The 22,500-nt window shown below is 47.1% G+C and overlaps 2 protein-coding genes across 9 annotated transcripts in view; both read left to right on the top strand.

Annotated features, from left to right (window-relative positions):
- LOC125744807 (tyrosine-protein phosphatase non-receptor type 4-like) overlaps nt 1-17,847 on the top strand; it is a 32,982-nt gene extending 15,135 nt beyond the window's left edge. For 5 of the 6 annotated variants that reach the window (XM_049017095.1, XM_049017079.1, XM_049017071.1 and 2 more), the window contains 25 exons: nt 1,571-1,678; nt 1,983-2,025; nt 2,116-2,194; nt 2,861-2,905; nt 3,020-3,072; nt 3,606-3,726; nt 3,879-3,966; nt 6,181-6,269; nt 7,618-7,681; nt 8,310-8,482; nt 8,661-8,729; nt 9,033-9,167; nt 9,308-9,466; nt 11,055-11,214; nt 11,336-11,419; nt 11,581-11,637; nt 12,050-12,206; nt 12,543-12,709; nt 13,270-13,360; nt 13,452-13,513; nt 13,680-13,826; nt 14,143-14,271; nt 14,550-14,698; nt 15,256-15,391; nt 15,650-17,847. In XM_049017095.1, coding sequence (XP_048873052.1) covers nt 1,571-1,678; nt 1,983-2,025; nt 2,116-2,194; nt 2,861-2,905; nt 3,020-3,072; nt 3,606-3,726; nt 3,879-3,966; nt 6,181-6,269; nt 7,618-7,681; nt 8,310-8,482; nt 8,661-8,729; nt 9,033-9,167; nt 9,308-9,466; nt 11,055-11,214; nt 11,336-11,419; nt 11,581-11,637; nt 12,050-12,206; nt 12,543-12,709; nt 13,270-13,360; nt 13,452-13,513; nt 13,680-13,826; nt 14,143-14,271; nt 14,550-14,698; nt 15,256-15,391; nt 15,650-15,736 — 2,652 coding nt within the window. In that variant the 3' untranslated portion in view covers nt 15,737-17,847. The remainder of the gene's footprint in view (nt 1-1,570; nt 1,679-1,982; nt 2,026-2,115; nt 2,195-2,860; nt 2,906-3,019; nt 3,073-3,605; nt 3,727-3,878; nt 3,967-6,180; nt 6,270-7,617; nt 7,682-8,309; nt 8,483-8,660; nt 8,730-9,032; nt 9,168-9,307; nt 9,467-11,054; nt 11,215-11,335; nt 11,420-11,580; nt 11,638-12,049; nt 12,207-12,542; nt 12,710-13,269; nt 13,361-13,451; nt 13,514-13,679; nt 13,827-14,142; nt 14,272-14,549; nt 14,699-15,255; nt 15,392-15,649) is intronic. The other variant, XM_049017062.1, reaches the window with a different exon arrangement.
- Nucleotides 17,848-18,728: 881 nt separating this feature from the next.
- The window catches only part of LOC125731457 (band 4.1-like protein 5), an 18,537-nt gene continuing 14,765 nt past the window's right edge, over nt 18,729-22,500 (top strand). For 2 of the 3 annotated variants that reach the window (XR_007391623.1, XM_049005879.1), the window contains exons 1-2: nt 19,807-20,118; nt 20,690-20,927. Coding sequence is in view for 2 of the 3 variants with exons in the window: in XM_049005879.1 (XP_048861836.1) it covers nt 20,730-20,927 (198 nt within the window). In the remaining variant the exon portion in view is untranslated. Of the gene's footprint in view, nt 18,855-19,806; nt 20,119-20,689; nt 20,928-22,500 lie in introns of those variants that run through there. The other variant, XM_049005880.1, reaches the window with a different exon arrangement.

The following is a 22,500-nucleotide window of genomic DNA, read 5'->3' as shown; positions in this document are numbered from 1 at the left end:
AGGCTGAGGTAACGGTGAGTGAGCAGCCCAAGGCCCCCTGGGTTCTGCTGGGGATTGGGCAAACGGGCCCAGTCAGTGGGGCACCTGTGCCAGGTTGTGGTTTGGCAAGGCGTGGCACAGAGTAGTGGTTGTGTAAACCCCCCCCCCCCCGGGGCAGCCTGACAAGCATCGCCCCCTCGTCGCGTGTTCCTGTGGCTTGCGTGTCTCTCCTCCCGGCCGACTAACAAGCTGCCTCACGTCCCCCCCGCATTTCTCTCATACCTTCTCAGCTGTGATGTCACTGTTGCCTTGCTGTAATATTATCTTTGCCATTCAGTCGCTTGGCAGCTCCCTGCTTTTATCTTTCCGCGTGATGTTTTACTGTGGTAGTACAGACCCGGAGTACATTCTTACAGGTCAAACGGGCCAGATGTCTCAGGCCTTCTGCTATAGACCCCTCCCTTTTAACTACTGTCAGTTCATACCACTCTGTGGTGGTTATAGGAGCTCTATGCTTGGCATTGTGGGTAATATGAGCAACCTGACATCAACCAGCATACTGGACCCTCTGTTTTTCAGCTCTTTGATTTTATTTAGTGTTTTTGTGTCTGTCTTGTGTTTGTTTACATAACTGGTGCTCTTTTGTAAAGGAAGTTGAGCCTATGGCTTTGGTACCACCACGGTACGATATGTATCAGAGCTGACTCAAAGCATGCTTGTGCAAGCTGGGCCGTTACTCACTGCGTCTCTCTGTTCCCCTTGCTGTAACCCCAGGCACGTTTCTGCTTGTCTCCCTGCCCCCCCCCCCCACTCCAACATATTTACCTTCGGGGGGGGGAGGCAGAGCTTAAGGAGTCCCCCACCCACCATTGAAAAAAGGGTGTTAAAACCTTGCTTCCTTGACCCCTCTGCTGTGCCCCTTATATCACTTACACTGCAGGTGGTGCTGTATATTCCACTGCAAGCATCTAACGGAGGTAGATTGTCAGTGCCGTTGTTTTCTTTGGATATAGGTTCGGGAATTTAGGTGGGATCCCCCACCACCCTTTCTTTGCAGTGGGCATTTGAAATTAATACATTTTGATTTTTTTAAATATATTTTTAATCTTGTCATCCTGTTTTAATGACAAAACGTAAGATTCATCAAAAACCTGTGTGAGTCTTCAGCTCCCACCCAATCCTGTGCTTATGAAGTATGAGTTCATTAACATAATGTATGTAGATAAGCACCTGTACAGTGCTTTGTGGGAAGTTGTCCACCACAGGGGCTGTCCGTATTCCCCCAGCCTAACCGGTTTGAGCTCTGGGCTCTGAGCAGGACCCGTGTAATTTGTGCAGTGTGCAGAGTCCTCTGTCCTCGCCCAGCACCCGCTGCATTTTTTTAAACCCCTGACCGTGTTGCCATGGAGACAGGAAGGAGCTTGACGTCCGCGTTGTGAAGCTGCGAGAGAAATGGCGGACAGATTGGGCAAATCTGCTTGTGCGATTTCAAATGGAAACATTCATGGCACCGTTTAAAGCTGCATTTCTTCTGGAGGAGGGGTGATTATGAAGCTCTGTGACCCGTCTTCCTCTCCAATTGGCTCATCAGAAGCTCGACCAGGGACGCGTCTTGCTGGACATAGTCTTCAAGCACCTGGAGCTCACCGAGAGAGACTATTTCGGGCTACAGCTGGCGGACGAGTCCTCGGACAGCCCGGTGAGTCGTCCTGCATTTCCCGGAGCTTGTTTGATTCGGGAAGCTCAAATTTTTTCGGGACATAATGACCCTGTGATCTGCCTGAATTGCACTCAGTGTAAAGCTTAGGCTCATAAAGTCGAACTGAAAGTATTTTTTTAAGGAAATATCTTAAAATTAGTTGTGGGATTGACCAAGTGACTAGATGTGTGTACTTAAGTTAAATCCAGGTATTTTCACTTTTAAGTTTCAAATGGGCCCTACAGTTGCCCTCATCATTCATTGCACCACTGCTGCTAAGTGTCTCTCTGTCGTGACCCTGCAGAGGTGGCTGGATCCCAGCAAGCCCATCAGGAAACAGTTAAAAAGTAAGTGGGCCTCAATCAGTGATGGCACAATCACCGGTCCCCCCCACCCCACCCTACCCCACGCTTACCCACCATCTCCTTCTCTTTCAGGAGGCTCCCCACACACTTTCAACTTCAGAGTCAAGTTTTTTGTGACCGACCCAAATAAACTCCAGGAGGAGTACACGAGGTGGGGGGGCCGGGAGGGGTTCTCTGGACCCACTTGCAACTGGGGAATTTACATTTATTTTTATTTAGCAAACAGTTTTGTGCAAAGTGATATAAAAGTGAGGAAAATGGCACATGACAACCTCACCGCTGTCAAGGAGTTGACTCTACATAAGTGCGGCTAGATTGAACTTCCAGCGAACGACCAAAAACAATTGTAAGCAGTACTGGAGCAAGAGCTACAGAACAACTTTTAACAAAGGAACCTAATAAGATGACTTTTCAAATAAATCCTCTGCAATCCTAAAATCATGCAGGGAGCATGTAGTGGTGTCGGGCTAATACACATATTCCTGGAACAGACGGGTTTTGAGACTTTTCCTGAAGGTGGAGAGGGAGTCTGAAGACCAGATGTGGCTCAGTAGCTCTTTCCAGCATCAGGAAACCTTCCTGGAGTGAGAAGTCTTGCATAGTGGAGGGACATGCCTTCCTGATGTGCTTTTGCCTGTCTGTTCCTACGTTCTGGGTGCTCGGTGATGTGCAGCGGTGTTCCTGCCCAGCAAGGGGTGCCCTGCCACATTCATGACCTCACATGACCTGAGCGTGTCCAACCTTTCTTTTCAGTGGCGGTGATTATAAATTGCTGTGACCCGTCTTGAGTGTGTCCACTTCTTTCCCTCCTCTCTAGGTACCAGTACTATCTGCAAATCAAGCAGGACATTCTCAGCGGGAGGTGAGTGACTGTTGGTACACCTGGGTTTGCGCCCTACCATGAGTCAACGTGAACGCATGGACTCTCTTCTGGCTGTTTTCATGTGTTCCCCCATGTCCCATGTGTCTACCTCAGGCTGCCTTGTTCGCACAGCACGGCCGCAGTTCTGTCCTCGCTGGCTGTCCAATGTAAGTACAGCCCTTTTGTCTAGTTTGAGGAGTGGGTGTGACCTGGATGGTGTTTGTATTTTGATTGGCCAACTAAAATAGCAGATGGATTCTGCTATTCATCTTTAGACCGATTTTAATTTAGGGAGCGAATGGGTAGGGCAGAGTACAGCTCATGAAGATTTAGCAGCTGTTTTGTGTGCCGTCTTCATCGCGACGGGATATTTAATCAGCATCGCATTAGATTTGCGTCTCCCGCACAGTGTGTGCAACACAGAGCAGCTGCAGCACCCTGCTCCTCCCACAGTCGCCCGCTTCCCTTTTGTTCCGATTCTGACAGCATAAATCCTACCATGATTTGCTTCATATAGCTTCATATGGCAGCCCCTAACCCTGTCCCCCCTTTTCATGGGAGCACAGTAACTAACCTGGTACATTCCCAGCCCCCTGGGTGGGCAGAAGGTGAGAATGTTTTGGCCAGTAAATGGGCAAATCCAAGGTCGGAGCTGTGGGGTATGCAGAGTGTAACTATGTCGACTGGCTCTGTGTTCCAGCTGAGCTGGGCGACTACAGCCACGTGGAACACCTGTGTGGCTACCTGGCGGAGTACCGCTTCATTCCGAACCCGCCGGCTGACTTCGAGAAGGAGGTGGCCAAGCACCACCAGCAGCACGCGTGAGGATGCCGCCATCACCCCCCCCCCCCCCCCACACACACACACACACACACACACACACACACACACACACACACACACAAACGGTCCCCCACTGTGTCGCACCCCTCTCCCCTGTTTTCACTGTGTCTGTGTTCCCTCTCTCCTACAGAGGACTGACCCCAGCCCAGGCAGAGTTCAGTTACCTGAACACGGCAAGGACGCTGGAGCTCTATGGGGTGGAGCTGCACTGTGCCAAGGTAAGCTGTCTCCACAGCTAAGTCGTTTCCCGGGGGTCAAACGACAGGAGTTATGAATAATACACTCCACACTGTCAGTGCCGTCTGCAATAAATAACCCCACTGAATATGAGATGGGTTAAACCAGTATGTGGTTGACGCGTGTAATCCTGGGCTCCAGCTCTGTGGCCCTGACTAGGATGAGCTGTCAGAAATTTATGGATGTGGAATCCTGTGCATTACAGATTTCAAGATGGTTTTTTTTTTTTCCCCAAATATTTATTATTTATTATTCATCCAGCCATCCATCCATCCTGTAACCACTTATCACTGGTCAGCAGCCCTGGAGCCTAAACCTGGCAGCATAAGGGAGGGATACACCGATACACTGTGGACAGGAGAATTTGTGTATGCATATAATAAATAGTGTTTTGCTGAGACCTGAAACCCTTAACTGGAAAATTGGATGGATGGATGGATGGATGGATGGATGATAAACTGTATTCCCAGTCTTTGACATGGTTTTTGCAAATGCCATACAGTGAGGGAAATAATTATTTGACCTCCTGTTGAGTTCCTAAGTTTACCCATTTATAAAGAAATGAGAAGTCATTCATTTCAGTGGAATGTTTATTATAACATTAGAAGATTGTTTTGTTGAAAATCTAACAAGAAAAAATAATTATGTAACCGGTACAAATCAATTTGTCATTTATCTACGGAAATAATTATTTGATTCCCTACAAACCAGCAAGAAATTAGGTCAAGTACATGTGCACTAACACAACACAAGTAGTACTTAATTATTAACAGATACCATGCCAGAATTCTCATTTAATGGCATTACTTTATTAAACAATATTCTTGGGTCACTAACCTGTCTGCATCTTCAACCGTATCACCATGGGAAATACAAAGAGAAGTCTAAGGACACCAGAGAAAAGACTGTTGACCTTCACAAGGGTGTAATGGGTTCCATGACCATCAGCAAGCAGCTTGGTGAGAGAGTGACAACTGTTGGAGCAATTATTTGCAAAACGAAGACAAAACTACTGTCAGTCACTCTTGGTCTGGGGTCCCAAGGAAGATCTCATCTCATCCAACATCAATGATCTTAAGAACGGTGAGGATTAACCCCAGAACTACACAGGAGGAGCTCGCTAATGATACCAAAGCAGCAGGGACCACAGTCACCATGAAAACCATCGGTAACACATCCTGCTCTTATGGTTTGACATCCTGCAGTGCTTGCTAAGTACCCCTGCTCAAGAGGGCCCATGTTCAGGCCCTTCGGAAGTATGCCAGTGGACACCTGAATAATTCCAACGAGGCTTGGAAAAATGTGATGTCAAGCTGTTTGGCATCAACTCTACTCTCCGTGTTTGGAGGGAAAAGAATGCTGACTATAACCCCAGGAACACCATCTCTACCATCAAACACTGAGGTGGAAGCATTATGCTTTGGGGGTGTTTTCCTGCCAAGGGTACACGACGGCTGCACCACATCGAAGGAAAGATCGACAGGGCCATGTACCGTAAAATCTTGGATGAGAACCTCCTTCCTTTAGCTAGGGCACTGAAAATGCATTGTGGGTGGATCTTCCAGCAAGACGATGACCCTAATCATATGGCTAACACAACAAAGGATTTCTTCAAGAAGAAGCACATTCAGGTCATGGGGTGCCCTAGCCAGTCTCCGGACCTTAATCCCATAGAAAACCTATGGAGGGAACTCAAGCTTCATGGATCCAAGTGACAGCCTAAAAACCATAAAGATCTGGAGGAGGTCTGCAAAGAGGAGTGTATGAAAATTCCTGCTGACCTGGATGCAAACCTGGTGACCAACTACAGGAAAGGTCTGACAGCTGTGCTTGCAAACAATGGTTATTCCACTAAATACTAAAGCACATGTTCCAAGGGATCATGTTTCCCTAGATAAATAACAAATTCGTTTGTAACTGTTACATTTTATTATTTAGTTTTTTTGCTGGTTTTGTTGATAATCTATCTTTTGCTGTTAAAATAAGCCTACCATTGAAATTATAGACTTCTCATTTCTTTATTAATTGGTCAACTTAAGAATTCAACATAGGGTCAAATAATTATTTCTCTCCCTATCTGATAATGCATTAAAAGAGCATGGCTGCACCTACCATTCCCTTCACAGTCACCACGTTTTTTACCATGGTACCTTCCTGCCTACACGCTCCCCCTGTTCTCCTCCCTTTCACTGCAGGATCAGAGCAACACAGAGATCCAAATCGGGGTGATGTCCTCGGGAATCGTCATTTATAAGAACAGGGTACGGATAAACTGCTTTGCATGGTGAGTTCAGATCCTCGAACGTCCCTCTTGTGGCACTACGAGAGCGAGCGGAACTTTCCCTGGCTTTGTGTGGGGGCAGGTGGGTGGGTGGGGGGGAGGTGGCAGGCTGAGGTCAGCAGTTCCCTGCAGCCCAGCTGGCGGGAGTGCACGTGAGAGCCCTGGAGTGTGGCCAGACGCCGGCGGTGCGACCACGGACACGTTCCACGTGGCTCAGCAGAACGCTGGCCTCCGTTCACACCCCTCCCCCTCCCCAGAGGTCATGTGACGGGAAGTGGCCAGTCAGAAGCCAGGCTCTGGAATGTAAACACATGGGCTGTTAAACAGTGTCCCTGACCTTCTCTGACCCCCAGGTACCTAAGTGCCTAAGTTCAGACCATACCCGTGCCACTTAAGGGTAGATTTTAGCATGTTTTTAGCACATGTTATTTAGTGTGTAGCGCTGAATGCTTGAAATGGTAACTGGTAACATTTTATACTGTCCACTGACTTATTTTGCTGGGTTCCATACCTTTTGTTTCTTCTGTACCTTGAACAATACCTAATTTTTCATATATATATATATATATATATATATATATATATATATATATATATATATATATATATATATATATATAATTTTTAATTTCCCTCATTAACCTTGTTGCACAGCTGGATGCTTTACCATAGTAATTCGGGTTAAGTACCTTTCTCAGACGTACCGCTACTCAGGTCCTCCAGGGACTCAAACTGGTGCTCTGCTGTTCACACCCTCCTAGTGTTCTGCTATGGATCATCTTGGGAACCCCCTCCCCCAGAAAATGTGCCTGCTTTGAATGCCCCCCCCCCCCCCCTCCCACTTGGTCAGAAGCTAAATTTAGATCACAGGCCAGCGGAAACCCCAATATTGCTTATTACCGTAACAACGGCACTCAAATTATTTATCCGCTGCTTCCCCCACAGCTCAGCGTGTTTCATGGGATCTAAATTTGCAGCCCTCATTAACTGCTGCCAGAGAGTGGTTATACTTTAGGGAGTGTTTGTATGTTTCTGGGTCAGGAACTGACCTTTGACATTTGACCCAGTACCTTCACGGCGCATCACGGCCCACCCCTCCCCCCCCCCCCACACACACACACACCAAGATGACCCCATAAGCGTTTGTTGCAGTCAGTGTTAGTCACAGGAGTGTGTTTGTGAAGCACCGGATTTATATATAGAACTTTTCCAAGTCATGCGTCCAGGGACTGGAGCGACAAAATGGGTCAGAGCCGTCCGCTTCTGCACCTATAATGACTTGTATTCGTGATGGTTGCCTCCCTGGGACACTCTGTCAAATCATGATGTTTCTTTTGCTTCCGTTTCCCAGGTTGAAGATCGTAAAGATCTCATTTAAGTGTAAACAGTTTTTCATCCAGCTTCGGAAGGAATCGGTGAGTTTGGTGCCTCCCATGGACACCTTGAACAAAAATGTTGTCAGCATGAAGTGAATCAGGAGACTTGTATCTAGCTAACTGCTTGCCCTGGTCATGGTCATAGGGGGCTTGGAGCCCATCCCATACCACAGGTTCATACCCCGGATAGAATGCTAGTCCATCACAGGGTACATACACATCATGCACTGTGGACAATTTAGAGACCCCAGCTAGCCTAATTGCATATTTTTGGACTGTATGTGGAAACCATGTGATTCAGACAGGACATTCAAACTCCACCCGTAGAGTGGATTCAAATCCCCAGCCATGTAAGTCTGAGCTACCGTGCCACCCAATATGGAAGCGAATTTAATGGGGGCGTTTAACAGAGGATGCAGAAGGTGATCTTCTGATGTTGAATGGTAGGAAATTCCAGACTAACAGCAATCAGATAAAATTATACGGTGTGTAAGTTGCTTTGGATAAAAGCATCCAGCAGTTAGTTAGATGAAGTATGAGATGATGTCATTGGAGTGGAACGTAGCCAATTATTTCACAGTACATGTGAGGGAAACAAGGGGGTCTTTCTAGATATTGTTTGGGCATGACTGACAACTCCCCCTACCTCCTCCCCCTCCCCAACCAGAACGAGACTAGGGAGACACTGCTGGCTTTCAACATGGTCAGCTACCGTGCCTGCAAGAACCTGTGGAAGACCTGTGTGGAGTACCACACCTTCTTCCGGCTGGACAGGCCTGTGTCGCCACAGAAGAATTTCTTCAGCCACTACTTTACCCTGGGCTCCAAGTTCCGCTACTGGTGAGTAGCGCCCCCTGGGGGTGGTCCCGGTGGTTGTAAATGGGAGAGTGCCTGGAGCAGTAAAAAAAAAAAAAAAAAAAAAACAGACATCAGGGGGTGTCCTCTGGGCAAGGGCTGGTCTCTTTATTTACCCATTAGAGGAATGTGCTCTGTCCCACCCCCCGCGCCCCCCATGCAGTGGCAGAACGGAAGCACAGTCTGTGCAGTATGGCAAGGAGAAGGGTGTGAAGGACAGGGTGTTTGCCAGGTGAGTTGCTTGGTCGCCCCCTGCTGCCAATAATGGGCGGTACAGCGATGTGTCTTGTGGGAGGAGTTAGTATAACTGCCTGCATGGCCGTTTATGCCAAATGGGTAACAGACTACAGGATCTGGCCTTGGCGGGGAGGCTGGCTTCTGACAGCGCACTGGTCAAGGTTAGTGGTGACTAGCGCCGACTAATGTCCACCGCTACCTTCCGGTTGCCTCTTGTAAGTCAATGCTGGAGCTGTTTACAGATCCTGATGGTTAGTGGCTTTGTGCCATGTGACTGCCCATGTGACCAACCCCACAGGTCTCCCAGCAAACCCCTGGCTAGAAAGCTAATGAGCGATATGGACTGGGAGACGGTGAGCAGGAACTCGCTGTCGGATGAGCGACTGGAGACCCAGAGCCTACCCAACCGCTCTCCCCCCGGAACTCCCAACCAGTAAGCACTCAAACCAGATAGACCTAGCAGTAAGGAAATAAATGCTACCTGTTACTGCCCCATATCTACCATACAGAGAACTGTCCCCACTAACCACAGCTTTATCCTTTATCTCTCACTGCTATGACCCTCACCTGCAGCAGGGACTCCATGTTTGCTCAAAATGGGGCCCGACAGCGGCCATCTTCGGTGGGGCATCTGGTGGACCACACTGTCCACTCATCTCCCAGTCAGGTCTTCTCCAACCACAAGTCGGCCTCCTCCACCCAAGCCAACAGCATCAGCCTGGACTCCTCGCCGTAAGTACTCTTCACTCCACCCAGTCTGTTAAGTCCTGCCCCTTCCTTTTCTACACTGTCTAAAGATAGCTTTCCCCATCATGTCTACCCCATCGCTCAATGTCTGTGAGAGGTTACATGATTTCATTCTGAACCTTGGTCATGGGGGGAGGGGGGTACAATAAATGTCAAGTTTGCTCTCTTGCAAAAACCTGGACAATCTAGTGTTACCGTTTTTTGTTTTGCTGTTTGAATGTTCATAAAAATGTTCTTCTGGCATTGTTTGAGTTTGAGCGCGTTGGTAACCATGTAATTTGAATTGTTCCGCAAATCTTTGTGTGTTTGGTGGCGGGTGTGAGTCAGAGCAGGGGGCGGACGTCCCAGATCGGAGCTCGATGGGGGGTGGGGGTCTGACTCAGAGCCCTTCAAATGAGCCTGTTAATGTGGTTCTGGGACGCACCAGGAGTGCAGCCGAGCACTTTGGTAGAGCAAGCATCCCAATCCAAGGGCTGGTGCCGCTCGCACTGACATTATTTCCACTCCGAGCATCTCACACGTGGAGGGGGGCCTGATTCTTTCCTGGAAGTGACTCCTGTGGCGCTTTGTTCACCTACCAACTTCCTCTTAGTAATGAAGTCAACCCTCCGTGGGGCTGATATCGATGGCACCCATACTGCTGTCACAGCGGCCCTGTGCGCTGGCCCCTGCTTACATGGGCTGCATGGTCAGGTCTGCCACCCAGACACTGACGGTGACAGGTAGGAGCCTCCACTGTGTGAGGCTCTGGTTTACGGCCTGCAGCTTCACCCGGCTCTGGTATGAAGGGAGATTATTCCTCATCTCTTTCTGCTTTCTGCGCCTCTGCGATGTTTCTGGATCCCAGTTTGTTGTGCACTTAGGCTTCCGCCCACTTTCTTGTACAGATTGTATAACAACGCATCCCCCCCCCCACTCTGTCCTGCATCTGTGGGGGGAGGGAGGGGAAGGTGCATGTGCTTGTGTGTGTGTTACTTTTTTGCTTGTGGGGACATATTTCAGGTCCCCACAATATAACCCTCCATTTTATATGAATCTATGAACGGAATCGAAACACTAAAAACGTCAAAAGTCACGTGTGAATTTCGTTTGGTTACTTGTGGTTGAGGTTAGGGCAGGGTAGGGGTTAAGGTCGTCACGTAGGGTTTTCCCCATAGAAATGAATGGAGAGTCTCCACAAAGATATAGATCCCTAATCTGTGTGTGTGTTTTTGTCTGTGTGAGTGTGTGTGTGCAGGTTATAATTCTCCCCCCTTACTTCCTGCTGTCAGAATGTAGTGACTGTTTACCTCTTACAGGCCACTCGTGCAGGAATATGACACCCAAACACAATTATCTTGACTTTTTTTGTTTTCCTGTTACCCCCATCTTTCTGTACCCTGTGCCCCCCTCAGACCTGCATGCGTGTTTCCTGGTTGGTTACTGGGCCCCCTCCAAACCCACCCCCACATTCTTGTGTACTATGGGTATATTGCTCGTGACTAAATGCAGGCCTGCAGAATAATCATTAACCAATAACTGATAGCCGGCATATGCTAACAGATGTTGCTCTGGGCACCTGTGTGCCCCCCAGGTCCCCTGATGTCAGTGCAGATGGGCAGCCCCCAGCCCTGCCGCCCAAACAGTGCCGCAAGAGTTTCTATGCCCAGATCACGCAGGCGCACTCGCAGCAGGAGCTAGACAACCATGTGAGCGAGATGTACGACGTGCCAGCAGCGGGCGAGAGGAACGCGGTGAGGGCTCGCGGAGATCGGGGGACAGACATGGGACACAGGCACAGCCTAGTACCGGCACACACTGCTCGGGTCTGATGTCTACTTGAGGTGAAAATACCCATTTTCCTGTCGCACCCAGCTGAACGGCGCGGTTCCCCATGATAACCTCGTCCTGATCAAGATGAGGCCCGACGAGAATGGACGATTTGGCTTCAACGTCAAGGTGCGTTCCTGCCCTGTTACTACTGCTAACAGGTCAGCTGCTCAACCACTTATTTAACATGACCTTTACTTAATACATGTATGTGTGTTAGCATTAGCACCTGTTAGCAGGCTCCCGTGGTCATGTTTACGTACATAGCACGTCTTTCACTGTCTCTCCAGGGTGGCTCGGATCAGAAGATGCCGGTGATCGTGTCCCGTGTGGCTCCAGGGACACCGGTACGTCTGTTGCACGTTTTTGGGTTGAAGATGAGGGACATAATCAGGGACTAAATTTCAGACTGGTGTTTAACCCCCGCTCTGACCCTGATAATCGATGGGGGGGATCACTGCTGAGAAATGTGAGTGACATGCTTTCAGAGATTGCTAGCAGCTAATTAAGACATGATCCTACTTCGTCGTTCATGAAGGGAAAGTGCACATTGACGTATTAATCCAGAGAAACTGTGGACACAGAGCTACACGCAAACACTGTTCACGTTTCTGTGGCCTGTATTTGTTGGTGACATTAATTCTGTATGTCACATTGAGGTCTCAAAGGCTGAGAGTGTCCCCTGTTGGTGATCCTGGGATTAAGCCAGGCCGGTTGTAACCATGTGTGACATCATTATAATTGGGCCCCTCCCCGCAGGCTGACCTGTGCATGCCCCGGCTGAATGAGGGTGACCAGGTCGTGCTGATTAATGGGCGTGACATCTCGGAGCACACGCATGACCAGGTGGTCATGTTCATCAAGGCCAGCTGCGAAAGCCACTCTGGGGAGCTCATGCTGCTAGTGCGACCAAACGGTGAGGGGGTGGGGCCTGAAGGGACCAGACCAATGAGGCTCCCTCTGTGGCCTCCTGTGTCATATCCTCCTGATGCCCTGTGAACACAACCATAGTCCAGGAATATGGGGAGGGTCTTTTGTTTGTACTAATTAATCATTAGCGCTACTAATAGTTTTCTTGAATGCCTTTAGAATATGTGATATATGCCTGTGTGGAAACAACATGGCACTGAATCATACCATGTTTCTAGGATCTCTCCGTTCCCGGTGTTCTTTAGCTTTTAAAACGTATACAAAGCATGTTTACTCAAGAAATACTCAAGAAAGGAACTTCACAACGTCCACATCTTCACAGCGATCTATGACGTGGTCGAAGAGAAGCTAGAGGCAGAACCGGACTTCCAGTACATTCCGGAGAAATCGGCAGTGGACGCGTCGCAGCTGGACGGAGACGCGTGGCTACGGGCCCTGCAGCGGCTGCGTGATGACCTGAGCAGTGGTACTCTGCTTGCCCAATTTGATGTGAGTGGCACCATCGTTGTCACTGCCATCTCCGTCACCCTGGATTGACACATATTGTCTGTGTGCTTACTGACCACATCCTACTGAACATTAATTGTCCACTAAGTTTACTAGTTCCCCGCTGCCCCTTCCAACTTTGGATCGCCACGTAACACACAAGACTGGTGGAATATCGTATTATCCTAGGAAATCCTACTACATCCTGTTATTCTTTAAGCAGTCTTTACAGCTTCCTGTCTGCCTGCCTTGGCGTAACATTAAGGGGGGGGGGGGTGCCAGTGAAGATGAAGGGTCTAGCTGGTGCAGTTTCACTTTAGCAGAGAACTCCACACTGCCTCATTAATTTGGTTTTACAATAATTGTAATGAATTTGTTGCTGTATGTATTACACCGGGTACCAGGGGAAGGTGCAGCAGAGGTAGAAAATGGTGTAGCTTTTATCTTTTTAAATATATTGTTAATTCTGAATGACAGCATGGTGGGGTCAGGGCCATCAGCCTGCTTTGAGTTTTTTGTATTTCTGGTGGTGATTTTTAAATCTGTGCCACCTTCATCCACAGCAACTCTACCGGAAGAGGCCCGGAATGACGATGTCTTGTGCCAAATTACCTCAGAACATCTCCAAAAACCGATACAGGGACATCTCGCCTTGTGAGTGTGTGACCCCAACCCACCACGGCCAAACGCAGTGTGCCGTCGCCGTGCATAAATCCCCCTGCCTCATGTCTCTCCACCTTTGCAGATGACGCCACACGGGTCGTTCTGAAGGGCACAGCCGACTACATCAATGCAAACTATATCAACGTGAGTCGTAGCCATTTCCTCTTTTTAATTAAAGAGACAGAGCTCTCTGCGGCAGCTCGGAGATCTCGGCAGTTGGCCGATCCTGTGACAGGCAGCCCACTTCAGATTGGACATGGTCAGCGTTCCTGATCTCCTGCGCATGCTCATGCTTCGTCTCCCTCCTCAGATGGAGATCCCAGCCTCCAGCCTCATTAACCGTTACATCGCCTGTCAGGGGCCCCTGCCCAACACATGCCTGGATTTCTGGCAGATGGCCTGGGAGCAGGGCTCCTCCATGGTGGTCATGCTCACCACGCAGGTGGAGCGAGGCAGGGTATGTCTGAACTGTGGCCCCAGCCTACTCTCTGGCCCCTCCTGGTGCCCCAGCAGGGGCCTCTCCACCCTTTTGGTTTAGTTAACCACCAAAAACGACTTCAAGATCTAAGTGTAGTAATATCAGATGTGGGTCTATGGGACGGATAATTCAAACACTTCCTGGTTTTACCCAGTGAGAGCCAGTAAGCAACAAGCAAGAATTGGGTTAACCAGTAAGTGATTGTCTGTGTCCAGTGACCCACTGGATTCTTGAAAATTTGGTTGTTTTGCTGCTCTTGGTTCTGGAAGGTGAAATGTATGTTACCTGGCCTCAGGTGAAATGCCATCAGTATTGGCCCAACCCGGGCAGCAGTACCAGCTATGGCACCTTTCAGATCGAGTGCCACACTGAGGAGGGCAATTCTGCATTCCTGGTGAGGGACCTAACACTCACCAACCTGGAGGTGAGTCCATCATCCGGCCTGTCCCTTAATAAATTCCTTGCTGCATGTTACCATAGCGATGTGAGCGTGGGCTTTGCGGTACTGTTACCAAGCCCGAGAATGGGCTGTTGCCATGGCAATGGTGCAGACGTGGAACGTGGGGCCTGACAGTGTTGCCATGGAGATGCTCTTGTCGGCAGCGTTCCGGCTTCACGTTAAATGCAGGGGGATGTGCGTTGGTTCGCTGTTGCCATGGCAAGGCTCATGGACTGTACACCTCCCTGCTCGCACCCCCGCAGAGCGACGAGAGCCGGCAGCTGACCCAGATCCAGTACGTGGCATGGCCAGATCATGGTGTGCCCGACGACTCCACCGACTTCCTGGACTTCGTAAGGCTAGTGAGAAGCAGGAGGGCAGGCAAGGATGAGCCGGTGGTGGTCCACTGCAGGTACTGCTCCCCTAAACCCCCCTCCTGGGGCCCCTCAATACTTATTGCGGAGTGACATGACCTTGTGCATTTAATCATGAGCCCTAAAACAATTTACATGTTTTTCTGCAATGTATTATGCTTGTAAATGCAACGTTCAAGTCTGCATATGTGTAATCTGTGTGTGTGGCAGCCTAACTGTTGAGGCTGCAGGGTAATTGTGGAAATAAACCATGGATGAATCATAATCCTTTTAAAAATCCATAATGCTGCAGATGGTGGTTTGAAATATCATGCAGCATTAATGTCTTTTGGAGTCCAGTCATTTTTGTTTGTTTGTTTTAGTGTTTCTTTGTTTACTCCGTGCCAGCTCAGTCCAGTAAACAAGTACTTCAATCCGCCCTGTGCTGGGTCAGGCCCATGTCCGGTGAACCCGGTAACTTTTGGGTTCGCTGCCCAGATGGGTGTGAGAACCTGAGCAAGCTTTTCAGATTTGGTACATTCGGCACGGGCGCTGAAGCTCATTCCCCCACCGAAATCATCCAGAATTCCTGAGCCCCTCTCCACGTCTCTCACAGCGCCGGCATTGGCCGTACTGGAGTGCTCATCACCATGGAAACGGCGATGTGTCTCATCGAGTGCAACCAGCCTGTGTATCCGCTAGACATCGTGCGGACGATGAGAGACCAGCGGGCGATGATGATCCAAACCCCGGTGAGTACGCTCCCATCCGCCTCGGTCTCCCGTGGGAGTTTCCGGAAGCCGCGTACTCCTTTAGGAAACAGAGGCTGAAACCAAGAAGTTATAGCTACGGTAGGAAGGAGCTGGGTAATGATGGTGGGGCATCTGTATGAGTCTTCATTAGATATCATGTAGACATTTACACCAGACACATGGCCCCTGGCGTTGTGTAACCTGTCTTCTTGCGTAACCTGTCTTGTGACTCGCTGTCCCACCACTGTGCCCTATCAGAGTCAGTACAGGTTCGTCTGTGAGGCGATCCTGAAGGTCTACGAAGAGAGCCAGCCTCAGTCTGTGGACTCCATGCCAGAGGAGTGAAGTGCAAGGACTGCCCCACTGCAACAGTGCCCCACCCTTTCACTCAGGCCGGACCCAGGATCACAGCCGGCTGTGGGTCTTTTGTTTTTTTTGTTTGTTTTTTTCGTGCTAGGAGAGACTGCCTAGAGCTGACCATGGAGGTGCCATCTGGACTGGAGAATCAGGGCCCCGAGACATTGGAGAAACATTAGCACTGTCGCACTTTATGTTCTCAAAAGAAACTTCTGGAAGAATAGTCACAGAAAACCTGCATTGGGTACGTTTAGGGGCCGCTTGCAGCTGTGTCTGTATGTGCCATAACAGTGATGGACAGACCTTCAAATAAGCACTCTCTGCTGGTGTTACCAAGCCTAACGTACAAGTCCACAAAAAAAAGTTCTATCATCTATCACAGTAACTGTAGCTACTATTTTTAAACATATTTATTGTTTTAGTTAAATATGAAATGCTGTTCATGTGACTGAAAGAAAATATTCCATTGGTCCAATCCAGTGCCCGTTTCCAGCTGTGAATCAATTTGTCACCATGAGGCTTGATGATTTTGGGGTTGTTCTTCTGTAAAAATCCATTTTGACTGTGAGCCCATTTGCAGTGACCGTGGAGTGCTTTTGGGCAGGAGGTCCTTAGCCACGCTGTGTCACGATGTAGGTAACCCCTCCTCACCTTTGATAGCTCTGTTTATTAAATGCTGGTGGATCCAGGTTGCAATTGTGAACATAATTTCTATCCCAGTGATCTCATTTTCCAAGGAAAGAGTCTTTCGTCTTTTACAGCCAATTCCTATTAAGTCTAAGAGGTGTGATGCTGATAGACAACATACTGGTACGTCGCTTAAGTTTAATTTAAATTATTATTTCACTCTGTTTTTATTTAATAACGTGAAGAGCAAAATGTGGTCAAATCTGAGCTCAATAACCCCTTTCTCCTCACTAAAGAAAGCTGTGATGACAGGTAACATTACACAGTTGAGTTTGGGTGATGGCTGCTGTGTATTTTGGGTAAATGTGATATTCTGATTGATTTTTCTTTCAGCACCATGACAACACAACACAGTAAGAGAGGGAGCACATATATCCTACATAGTGTTTTTTTTTCTTTGTTGTTCAGGGTTTAAGGGGCTTCTAAAATGTCACGTCACCATGTTTCTGTTGCTGAGCATGATGGGAATGGGTCACCAAGGTGGCTGCTGTGCCAGTTCAGCTTTTCAGATGGTCCCTTTTAATGTGCATCGCGCAGAGAAGCATCCAAACAAAATGTACGGCCGCCTCTGCAGGATCTGGCGAGCAGGTTCGCCAAGCCAGAGCGGAACGTAGGGTTTTAATGCATACTATACAGGCCTAAATACCAAGAGTGTGTGTGTGTGTGTGTGTGTGTGTGTGTTTGCCCATGTGCGCGCTCCAGACAGAATTGCAGTGCCTGTCTATTGATGTCCTTAATGGCTTTACGTTCACCTATTGGGCATACTGCTCCTTTGCCCCACCACTATTGGAGGTCCCTGTTCATAATCCCTGTCCCACCCCCAAGTCTATAAAAATTGCCCAGCCTGCTGTCTCGGGAGCACACCACAGGTTTTAGATAGTATCGATCTGCCTCCATCCTCCTCACAGCTCCTCCCATCCTGCTCCTGCAGCGAGGATGAGGATGGAGTATGACTGGCCACTACGGTCTGTCCCCTTTCCAAAGCACACTGCCTTTTCTGGGAATCTCTCAAGACCACTCATGTCTCCACTGTCCCTCACCATCTCACTGACTTGGTGTAAGACATTTAAAACTGACGGTTCAGTGAACTAAGGGTCGCAATGGTGTGAGCTATGGATTCTATGTGGGATATTATGGGGTGGAAATGGGGGCTTTATTTTTACATAACAAACTTCCTTCTTGTAAATGGACAGCACTCTGCAATGGACTTTGTGGCTTTTGGTGCTACTTAAGTGATCACGAGGGGAAGAAATATTTGTTTTATTTATCATAACTTTTTAAGGCATCTTTTAGGTGAAATATAAACTGCATAGTGCCACTTGTTTTTGTGTAAATAAAGCTGATCATGTAAATACAATGTTATATATAAATATATAATTATATTGAAAACTTTGAAATAAAAAGGAAAATCTTGTGAGTTAAGAAGTCTTTTGACTTTTTTTTCCCCTTTCCTCTACAACACAAAGGGAGATTTGACTTTGGGAAATGTAAAGCACTTAACATCAATTTATGTGTAAGTCTGGACAAGAGGAGACCCAGGAAGAGCCCTTATTGCCAGCCAACATGCCAGTGTACCACATGTAATGGTACACAATGTTTATTGATCTTATTATGGCCAAAGTATGTATTTATGTATCAATCTTTAGCTGTACGACATTGACTGCGCATAGGTAATACAGTACAATAAGACTGCTGAGGTATGAACAACCTGATTCATGGATTAGAGCACCTCTGTATTTCCCTTCTGGGTTATGCTCAAGCTATGATTGTATTTCTGAGCGCTTTATCTGTCGTGGAGAATCTCTGGGGGATCTGTCCTTAGGGAAAACTACACCGAAGTGAATTGGTGACAGTGGGGATGTTAGAGAAAAATGTAGAAATTACCTTTGAACTCCTTCCGTTAGTTTCCCTGGCTGTCTGTGGAAGAAAATATATGGCCAGTTATGGACATATTTTCAATTTTGACCAAGAATCTAACGCTACTCCTCTTTTATTCTTTGGTTTAAGCTGAAGTTCATAGCTTGTTATAAATTAGAAAATAAACAAAATCACCATAAATACACATCGTATTTGCACTTTACTAATCAATTATTAAAACAATTTTACCGTTTAAAACTTTCAAATGAATATATGTGAAATTTCACCCATATTAATTTCATACAGTTTGGTTTCTCGAGGCTAACAAAATCGTGATTAATTTGACTCAAATTTAAGTCAAGGAACCACTTACCATGCCGCAAAAATTTTAAAGGCGACCAGGGCGCTTGCCTGCCAAGTGGAGGCGCTGTTGCTGGATAAAGATTCCCTCTGAATGAAGTCAAACTAATAACATTATGCAGTGAAGTTGAATATGTACCTCAGTTCGATCTGGGAAGCGACATGTTAATCTTCGGTCCACTGTAGTTGGTAACAGAAACAGGTAATTACTTTTATTTGCATTATATAGCCGCATAATATTTTTGGTGGAAGCTCTTAGAAAGTTTTTCCCGATTACTAAGACTATACCAATTTCAGTAGCTTTTACTGAAAGTAATTTAGCTGAAATGCCTTCTCAAACATAAACAAGTAGACTGCTGGTTGCATGCTGAATGCTGCTCCATAGTTTCACCTGACCGAGTGTGTAACAGGGCTCGCTGCAGCAGCAGAAGCCTCATAAAAAATGTATAAAGTGGTGAGAAGGTGCTTTATGAGGTTAGTGGTTGAAGTCCCAGGGAGTACAGCGTATTATTAAATTGAGCTGCTGTTGGATATATAAATAACAATAGTGGAAAGCCGTGAAAAGTCTTTTAAACAGACACGTCTGCTTCTGATCACTTAATGAATAATATTAATAATACAAGTTCTGTTTAATCAGAAAATTGCACGGGTCCTTTTATTTTGACCAGAGCTATATCATTAAGTGTTGTGTGTAACCGCGTGTGAGATACTTCCATATTAATTTTTCAGTTTAATTGCTTGACGATTGCTTAACTACAATTCTAACGCACGTATTTCTATCCTTACTCAAAATTCGTTACCCGCCCCACAGGACAGCAACATCTAGACTCATGAAGCTATATTTACAATGATTAATTCAATGTCAATTTTAATGGGGCACTTTAGAAAGCGCAAATTATAATCCATGGAATTTCTTCTTATATGAAAATTGTGTTGTGTATGGGGAAAATGTCCATCGCTTAACATATTAATAGCCTACGTTTTTTAAGACTTTAGAGTGTCACCTACACAGCGCAGTAGTACTTATATATTACATGAAATGTAACCATCAAATTCTCGCTTACATCACATGAAATATAAGGCCGTTGCGGGTAATGCGCCAATGACCGGACGCATTTCTCCTTTGTCCCTTTAAATGGCGTGCACGTCATTTCCTGTCAGGAATTGCGTCTGGCCTTTGTGCTTGAGGACGCAGAGGTCCGGATCATTAACCTGGGGTGTTGGGGGAGGCTGGGATACCGTACTCCAGCCAGGGGTAGCCGCGATTTTTGCTTTCGTTTTGCTGGTCTAGTGAGGCCGATGTGCGGCCGCGTCTCAGTGCCTAGAGCGTCGGATAAAGTGCGGCTTTGTCTTCGCAAGCGGGACTGCGCCGGGTGCGGGGTGCGCGCCGTGGGGCGTGCGGGGAGCGTGGGGTGCGCGCCGCGGGGCTCCCTCCGTCTGCCGCTCTAAGCATCCCTGGGACGCAGGTAACCTGTTGCTTTAACATGTGCTGTTGACATTATTTGGATAGAAACCCTATTGCATTTTAAAGAAGCCAAGCTTATATACGCTATCAATGTTTCGTTCGATTTAATAACATTATTGGGATTTGCGACATGTTTATTAAGTTGTTCCACCTTGCCGGAAACAAATGTACAAAGCCCGGTCTCATAAACGGAGGCGTTGTCAGGTTTTATTTTCGTACAAATCAATGTTACATGTGCAATTCATCGTTTGATATGGTGTGCTTTGAGAATAAAATTGAACAAAACTGTCTTGTACGGCTACTCGGTCTTGTATGATGTGTTCATGTTATATTTTGGAGTTTATTGAGTGCATTCTTAAAAGCTTCCATATACTGTATCTTTTCGTCCCCGGTTGGTTTTATTTGTAAGATGTGTGCTTATCTGTGGAAACTTTCTTTCTAGCGTACCTGTTGATACGCACTGGGCTTTTGTGTGTTGAGTAAATGCGAGCCGACAAATAAGTGAATAAATAAATGACGCCAGTGTGGCAGGCTGCCCTTCCCAGGTAAGATTGATTTCTTTGTTGTTATAGGTGCCTGTTTCGTGGCTTTGGATCGTGTTTTGCACCAGCTATGCTGAGATTCCTTCGCCGGACCCTGGGCCGACGGTCCATCCAGAAAAACACCGAGAAGGTCCGGCTCCGAGAAGCACAGAGATCCAGGGAAGCACAGAGATCCAGCACGCACATCCCGGCGGCAGGCGACGCCAAGTCGGTGATCACCTGCCGGGTCTCCTTGCTGGACGGCACCGATGTGAGCGTGGAGCTGCCGGTAAGACACTTGGGGTCATTCCGTTAAACTCCTCGATTCCTGAATCGCAATTAATCGTGGGCACCTGCGTACATCTGGAATTTCCTGCGTTCATGGCATAGGACGGTCCACCACAAGCCCTAACAATGTAAAGTGATTGAAGATGGATGGATGGCACAGTGTAATAAAGTTTTTTACAATTGTTACAGTTCCTTTTACAGTGTTAACGTTTTATAGTAGCAAACCGTCAAAAAGAGACATCAGTAAACACTAATAATAAAGTGTTATAGTGTTGAAGTTAATACGAGGACAGTGTAATGCTGCTTTCGCCAGAGGTGCTCATTTTGAAGTCCGTGTGAAAACTTAGGAAGTAACTGCTCATTCAGGCGTTTGTGACCTTGGCTCGCTCACCAAGTGCTCCTCGTAGTGACTTTGCAGTGAGATCCCCTTGAGGCTCAGCAAGCCAGCTTGGGTGATGCTGTTAATGAACAGTTTAAGGTCTTGATTCATTTCTTTTTTTAAAGATGTTATGGTTTGTGTGGAAATGCTTTTGAAAATGCTTTTTGTTTAGCTCTGTGTTATACCCAAGGGCTGTTTTTGTAGGAAGTTGCACAATATTTTCTCTAGTTTAATTTCAGTTGCTGAAACTCGTTGTCGTCCCAAGATACCGGTTAATGTCTCATGTTACATTGTAGCATGTGACCGAGATTTATGGGCCGCACCAAAAGTCTAATTAAATTAGTTCTTTATATCCCTGCCAACATTTGTATTCTGCCAAAGTTGGAGGTGACAGAACAAATAAGTGAGAGTGATACTTTGTTTTTTTTGTGTGTTTGAGCAGGCTATTTATTTTTTGTCTTATTTTAATATTTCTGTTTAATCTCTGACAGACCAACAGATGTTAGTACTGGCTGTTCAAGTCAATATAAATCAGGATGTTGACAAATGGTTTCTTGAAAGTTTAATGCTGGTTGGTGTGCAGCATCACTGGCTCTCCTTTGAGGAGATCAGAGGGTGCGTGTGTCTAAAATCCAACGCAGATCCCTCAGCCTGAAATAACTCTGTATGAACCCGAAAGTTTGGTGCTTAAAATCTGAGCTGAGGAACTCGTGTTAACATCAGTTGGTGTTGTGGTGAAGGAGTTAGGACTGGACTTGCTGTAGTTCCCAGAATAAATATAGACTCAGAATGCTGTATAAACTGAAGTGTGTCTTTTGCAATTTTTCTTATTACAGTAGGTTGTGGTGGTGGCTTTGAATAAAAAGGATGCCAGGCTGGTGTCTATAGGGACAGGTTCAGCTGGTTGGACTCTTGTTTGCTAGACTTTGTTGGTCCATGGCAGAGAGAGGCGTGTCTTCTACTGGCTGTTTTTCTGATGTCTTATGTGGTGAAATCCGGAGTCCAAAGTCAGATAGACGTTTTAAAACCGGTTAGCCAGGGTATGAACTGCCAGACTTAATTACCATCTGAATTTTGGTTTAAATACTTTACGGTAATTATCAGGTTAATGTTTTGCCATCACTCTGCTGAAGTATCGGTCCATGCTGTTTACCTTTGCAACGGTAACCTTACGTTCTTCTAAGAGAGGTGGTTC

Source organism: Brienomyrus brachyistius, chromosome 1 (genome assembly GCF_023856365.1).
Source record: "Brienomyrus brachyistius isolate T26 chromosome 1, BBRACH_0.4, whole genome shotgun sequence".
NCBI classification, from domain to species: Eukaryota; Metazoa; Chordata; class Actinopteri; order Osteoglossiformes; family Mormyridae; genus Brienomyrus; species Brienomyrus brachyistius.
The sequence above is the reverse complement of the archived record's forward strand: the minus strand, read 5'-3'. Positions and strand labels throughout refer to the sequence as shown.